At 42.1% G+C, this 6,729-nt stretch overlaps 1 protein-coding gene across 1 annotated transcript; it reads left to right on the top strand.

The window, feature by feature from the left end:
• The first annotated feature begins 1,008 nt into the window (after positions 1-1,008).
• Positions 1,009-1,517, top strand: LOC111812282 (cAMP-regulated phosphoprotein 19-like). The gene is made up of 2 exons (XM_023700012.1): positions 1,009-1,132; positions 1,348-1,517. The coding sequence occupies exons 1-2, from the start codon at positions 1,009-1,011 to the stop codon at positions 1,515-1,517; spliced, it is 294 nt and encodes a 97-aa protein (XP_023555780.1).
• Positions 1,518-6,729: the final 5,212 nt, after the last annotated feature.

The raw sequence follows: 6,729 nt of genomic DNA, 5'->3' as shown, positions 1-6,729 counted from the left end.
TGTCCTGAGGGCTGAGTGGCTGCTGAAGAGAGACATCATCTTAGACTGCAAAGGCTGTATACACATTGAAGTCATGGCATCTTATCAAAGACGGTTTATATTATTCTGAGTTGAACTTACAATACATGTAAGTCTTGACACAATAAGAGGATGAGAAGGTACAGCGAGGGAAGGCAAACAGTAAAGGACCATATAGTTCATGTAAGAACTCTATACACACTTCATTTAGTAGGTGGTAGGGAGGTACCACTGATATGCAAATGTTTTATTATGGTAAAACATGTGTGACAGCTTTTTTTTTTTTTTTTTTTTTTTGCGGAACCAGGGATTGAGCTCAGGCCCTTGCGCTTGCCAGGGAAGCACTTATTCTACTGAGCCATCTCCCCAGCCCGACAGTTGTCTTTTTAACCATCTGTCAACATTCAAGTCAGGGCCCTGCTGGGAAGGCTGAAGCTGAAACTGATGATATGTGGGAGGGCAGGACAAGGCCTCAATGCCTAAAGCAGTCGAGCTACCTCAGTCTTGGGAAAAACATCCCATCAGGACAAATTGCTAGGCAACCTGTGTCTCCTGATGCTAACTTCTACAAATGAAAGCCCTACTATTGTTGGGGGAGGGGGCAGTCAGGCAAATGGACCACCACCTGACCGGCTCTTGTCTTCTTATCTGTGCCAGTTTCTCCCCAAAGTACAGGGAGACCCCAATGAGTCCCCACAGTGCCCTAATTGTCACAATACATAGAAATTTTTCATCATCCCAACTCAAACGTTGTATCCATTAAAAAAATTAGACCATATTCCTCCCTACTCCCAGTTTCTTATAGCCACTAACATCAGTCAGCTTTCCCATTGCTGAGACACAACAGCCAACCCCCACAATGTCTGGGGCACTTGGGATGCCACCTTTAGTCCCCAAAAAAGACTGGAGCATGCCTTTTTCTCTGCTGAGAATGAGCACAGTGTGCTAGTTCCGGACAGTCTGGAGGGGAGGAAGATGCTGATTGACAAAATGGGAGATAAAAGGACCAGTCCAGAGAAACCTGAAGAAGCAAAATCAAAAGTAAGGTACCCTCACCTGGGACATAAGTCCGGAGGGTCCAATCTTTTAAGGAAACAATGGAAGAAGAGGCAAAGTGACCAGGAAAATAGCTCGGCAGTCTAAGCACCTGCCTGGCAAGTGCAAGGACCCAGGTTCAATCCCCAGTGCTGCATGATGTGCCAGCCACTGAAACCATGCCTGTAATCCCAGTGCTGGGGAAGCTGAGACAGAAGGATCACCATGAGTCTGAGCTGCATAGCGAGACCCTGTACCAAATAAGTAAGTCTTTAAAAAAAATATTGAAAGAAGAGGTAAAGTATTTTGATTCTTGGGATCACAACATGGCTAAGACAAAGATGAAGAACTGGAAACTTCCCACCGTGACTCCAGGTAGCACCAAGGTCCCTCGTGATCTCATTCCCACTCCACAAGACCTTCCTCAATGGAAACCTCTTGTCCCAAGCAAACTGGTTGGCTGATTAGAAGAAGTGAATTGCATGAATCTTCTAATTCGCCCTATTCCTCCTTAGTCTTGTTACTCATCTACTGTATTTCTTTTCCTTCTCTAAGTCATTTGAGACTGACAGATTTGCAGGCAGCATGTGTTAAGTGAAGAGGCCTGGAGAGGTTCCATCCAACTAATTGACCAATACACTCACAAACACAAGAGGGACACGGTGAGCAACACACAACATCTGCTGGAAACTAATGGTATACATCACCTAAACTGCAGCACAGGGCTAGCTCCAGTAAGCAACAAGCAGGTTCTTCAAGTCTGTCTCAGCTCTCCTTCCTCCACCTCAGCAACAGCTTTGCACCTCTTATTTAACACAACCTCTCCGATAGGATTGCTTCTGCATTTTCCTTTTGGACTTTGTGAAACAGAAGTTTAGAACCACAAGTTAGAAGCAAGGCCACATAACCAAAAACACAAAGAAATGTGAACTCTGAAAGGTTTGCATGAACTTCAAGGGCCTTAGGCCTCTTCAGCCTTAACAACAGCATTTCACTTGGCATATTTGCCCTTTTGATATAACTTCTGCGACTTCAGGGCTTACCAGCTGCCACCGAATGTCATGTCCTTACTCAGTTCAGTAACCCTCTCCTTGTAAGACATGAACGACTGAATTCACTCTTGTGCCATTTTTTTTGTGAATAAAATAATTTTGCACAACCTTTCACAAATGTCACTTTGATTTTACAAGTCAGAAAGAACACAATGTGTCAACCTGAAGCTCAAAGTTCTTTCACAGGCTGTTGTTACAGCTCTTGTGTATAAAGAGTAGTTTACAGTCTTGGGCTTACAGAATGCCAAGCTGGAATTAAGCTTCTTCATTTGTTCCTCATTCTGTGATATTCTGAGGCCCAGTACAGATACCTTCTGCTGCTTAGGCCTATCTTTATCCTACATACAACACTTCCTGCTGACATTTATGAAAGGTGTATATAAGTGTAAGCTTTTAAAATGTAGACATTTTTTACTTTCATACCACCTCTGGAGATAAATAAAAGATTTTCATCCTGTGCCTTCTGTCTCCTCCCCAGTACACCCTCACCCCGGCATTTTTCTTTTTTCTCTGCTTATTTGACTCATGGTATCAGGCTGTTCACTGTATATGGAAGCACTCGTGTCTGCACCCTTACTCTGTAAACCCAGTATGCTAAACTCTGGGTTTTCTTCTCTTTCATTTTATTTTGGCTGGCTCAGCCCTGCCCTGAGGGTGGAGTTGGCAGAGCACGTGGTGTTGGGGATCAAACTGCAGTCCCCTGCACCTGTCTAAGCCTGCCTGCAGAGGCACTGTAGACCGCTGAGCTACCTCATCGGTCCTAAACTCTGTGTTTTATAACACAATAATGGTATTTTCTTGCTAATTTCTAAGTTGTGAACTGATCATTCAATCTTGTGTTATTACTAATACCTGAATACCGTTGAAATGAAAAGAACTTTATAATAAAAGCAAGACTTGACCCTGGTGAAATATACACAGGGAAAAATGCACACAGGAAGCCCAATGAGATGAGAACATCTTCAGCCTTAAGAAGAACAGTTATAGCACCGCGACAACCAGGAAAGCCCGCTGTGGACACCGGAAGCCAGCAGTGCACTAGGGAACAAACACGAGCCTCAACAGAGGCCCCTTCCCAAGCCACAGCACAATGCTGAGGATCAGGCAGGTAGAATTCGAACAGCCAGTACGTTTAAGGCAAAGAAGTAGAAGATACTGAATGAAAAACCAGCTCATCCTCTTGATGAGTACAACTACAGTGAGAAAGACGGTAAAGATATGGCTTTACGGAAAGCATCTTAAGAGGTGTTTCTTGTTTTTCATTTATGTATTTGGTATAGAGCCTCACTATGCAGCTCACACTCATAGTGATCTTCCTGTTTTCAGCCTCCCCAGCGCTGGGGTTACAGGCACACACCACCATGCCTGGACTAGGTCAGACTCAGCGTAAGGGGAGGGCATGCGGGACCCGGGATCGAACCCTGGTTCCTGCGCTTGCCAAAACAGGCGCTTAGTCAGCTGAGCTATCTCACCAGCCCTTAAGAGGTTATTTTTGAGAGATTCTGAAGGCAAATATGCTATGTGGATAGGACGGTGTAGCAGCACAACCTATACTTCATCTTAATGATGAAGGCAAAGAAGTGGTAAGGTAGGTAAGGCATGCCAATGCAACCACAGCCCTAGAATAACAGGATCGCTTTCCTAGGAAGGAGGGAGCCCATGCCTACCCCACCAGCACATGAGAAAACATACTACCAACTGTAATACATAATCCTTGTGGGCGGCAATCCTGGAGTTAATTTATCATTGATACTTATTCTGGCACTTTATAGTGTGAAAAGGCCTCAACTCTGAAAATTCCTGCTGAGGACTGAGTTACCCTCTTATTTTAGCCACAATACTTACATTGATGTTTACTAGAATCCCTTTGTTTTTTTAACTTCAGGAAGAGGATGGCTGGCAAGCTAGAAATACTGAAACTTTCCACCAGGCAAACAAACTAACCCTACAGCATTACCTGAACGGGAACAGATCTAAAACTCCAAGATCACATCTCTATCTATTTGTGTATTTTTCTTTTTTGAGATGGGATTTGCAGTATATATCAGTCTGGCCTTGGAGTAGAGTCTTGTGATGTAGACCAGTTAGTCACTGCGTCGCCCAGGCTGGCTTCAAATCCTCGCTGCGCGCTGGAATTACATAGTCATGTGTCACCGTGCCCAGCTCTATTTGTGTCTTTAAGAAACCTTACTCTGAAACTCAAATACCTCCTGTTAAAAGACTCTGAAATAATGCAAAACCTGATGTTGTTTTTGGCTTATCCCCAATAACTGCTGAACAGAAGTAAAATGATTTATCATTATTGAGTTAATATGAATAGTGTCTAAAAATACAGACTTTAAGAGAAAAAGCTGGGCATAGTAACACATGCCTTTAATCCCAGCTCTTACGAGGCTGAGGCAGGAGAATCATCTGGAGTTACAGGGCTGTGTGGGCTACATAGTGAGTTCAAGGCCAGCCTGAACTACATACTGAGACCTTATCTCAAGAAAAAAAAAAAAAAAAAAAGACAAATAAATATATAAGAAAATAGAATAATAACCCAATTATTCCAGGCCTAATAAAGTAAAGCTCCATCCTTGAGATGCTAAATATATTTAGATGCTAAACTGAAATGTCTTTATGATAATGACTATTATATTTATTGCTATAAAAATTTTGATTATAAAAATATTATAAGAAAAATTATGAATTTTGATGACTTTATAAGTTAAAATTTATACTTTAGTGTTCAATTATTTTCAAGATATGGGTAACATTTCCTGAAAAGAAAACCCATCTCAAAAATAATATCTAATTTACATCAGGCATGGTGGTACACACCTATAATCCCAGCACTTGGGAGGCTGACACAACAGGATCACTATAAGTTCAAGGCCAGCCTGGGCAACAGCGGGAGTTCAAGGCCAGTCTGAACTACACAGAGAAATCCTGTCTCAGAAAAAAAAAGTCTTTTTTTTTTTAAATGTTGCTATAGAAGGGTGGGCATGGTGGTACACACCTGTAATCCTAGAGCTCCAGAGGCTGAGGCAGGGGGCTCATTGGGAATTTGAGACCAGCCTGGGCTACAAAGTGAGCTCAAGGACAGCCTGAACTGCATAGCCAGACCCTGTCTCAAAAAGACAAAAAAAAAAAAAAGTTGCTGTGTAACCCCATGCCAGGCAAAAAGAGTATATATATAAATTTTTCATTTATTTTACCTTCTTTATTTTGAGGTGGAAGTCTTGCTGGGTTGCCAAGGCTGGCCTTCAAGCTCTGGCCTCAATCCCTCCGCCTCATCCTCTCGCGTAGCTGGGACTAACGGTGCACACCACTGCATCCCACCTTGAGTTCCACGAAGTACATAGCTCTTATTATTTTCTCTATTTTACAAACAAGGCAACTGAGGCTTAGAGAGGCTGGGGAAGTTCCCAGGTATGATGCAGAATCACAACCACTCCTCCTCCCCTCACCCGCCGATCTGCATCACCCCATCCACAAACTGCACACCTGGTTCCATACATGTATTTACAAAGAGTGATTCTCTGGGTGGTTGGGGGGGGTGTTAAGCCAAGAGAAAAATTTAACAGCAAACTGATTCTCTTATGTTAATAACCTACCAAAGCTCTCTTTTGACTGCTTTCAAGGCATTAGCTGAACTATTTTCGGGATTTAAAAAAAAAAAAAAAAAAAATCAAAGTCCCTGCCTTGGTAACGAGTCTTTCATCTGTGGTTCTAGAAAGTATTCAGAGGATATTCATATTGCTCTTTCCCAGGTTACAGAGTTAGTTAGCTTTCTCTACAACTCCTAAACCTACAATTAGTTTATCTCCACTTTTCCTCATTTGTATTGAAAACAAAGTAAAAATCATAAACACAAAATAAAATTGTTTTCATTTGGCATAATTTTAATGGTCTCCAGGACTGTGTCCAATTTGTAACTAACAAACTGAAGCAACTGGACAGTAAGCATGCATTTCAGGAATAAAGAAATAAGCACTAATATTCAAGAATTTCTGTATTATGGGGAGCCTACAATTTCTTTGCTGTTATTATCAAAAATATCAATCTTTCTATTCAAGCACTGGAAGATTACAAAAATTTATGCAAAAAAAATGTTTAGACAAGCCTGCAATTAAAATGTACATGGATATGATTATATTCTTTCCTTTCTCCATGCAATTGAGAGAGTAAGTGATCATAAGAATAATGACTCATAATTTCAGGTTTATGTTTCTGATTAATTTATGACATTTCTTGGAGGGAATTCAAAGAGTAGGCGAGAAAGCCTTTCGAAGGTTCTTAAGCATCAGACTACTGTAAGGAACAGAGAGAGGTGAGATGTCTTTAGCAAATGATACGAGCGAATAAACAATACTAAATGAAGTTTAGAGAAAACGATTCTTCCAGTCTAAGAAATGCAATCCGTGCGCTGGGAAAGACACCAAATTTCCCAACTCCACCCTGCTCGGGGCGATCGTTCAGTGCAGCCGTCCAGCAAATGCCTTTTCCCAGATATCCAGAGGAACCCCGAGAAGATCCCCTGAACTCTGGGCTTCTCGTTTCTTTTTACTCTGGCCTAACCTTTCAGCCTGCTGCCCTTCCTTCCAACCCCCTGGGAAGCGGGATACTGCACCTGGACCAC

This window comes from Octodon degus, unplaced genomic scaffold (assembly GCF_000260255.1).
Source record: "Octodon degus isolate 3935 unplaced genomic scaffold, OctDeg1.0 scaffold00119, whole genome shotgun sequence".
In the NCBI taxonomy this organism is placed as follows: domain Eukaryota; kingdom Metazoa; phylum Chordata; class Mammalia; order Rodentia; family Octodontidae; genus Octodon; species Octodon degus.
Note: the sequence above shows the minus strand (reverse complement) of the source record. Positions and strands in the feature narration are given on the sequence as shown.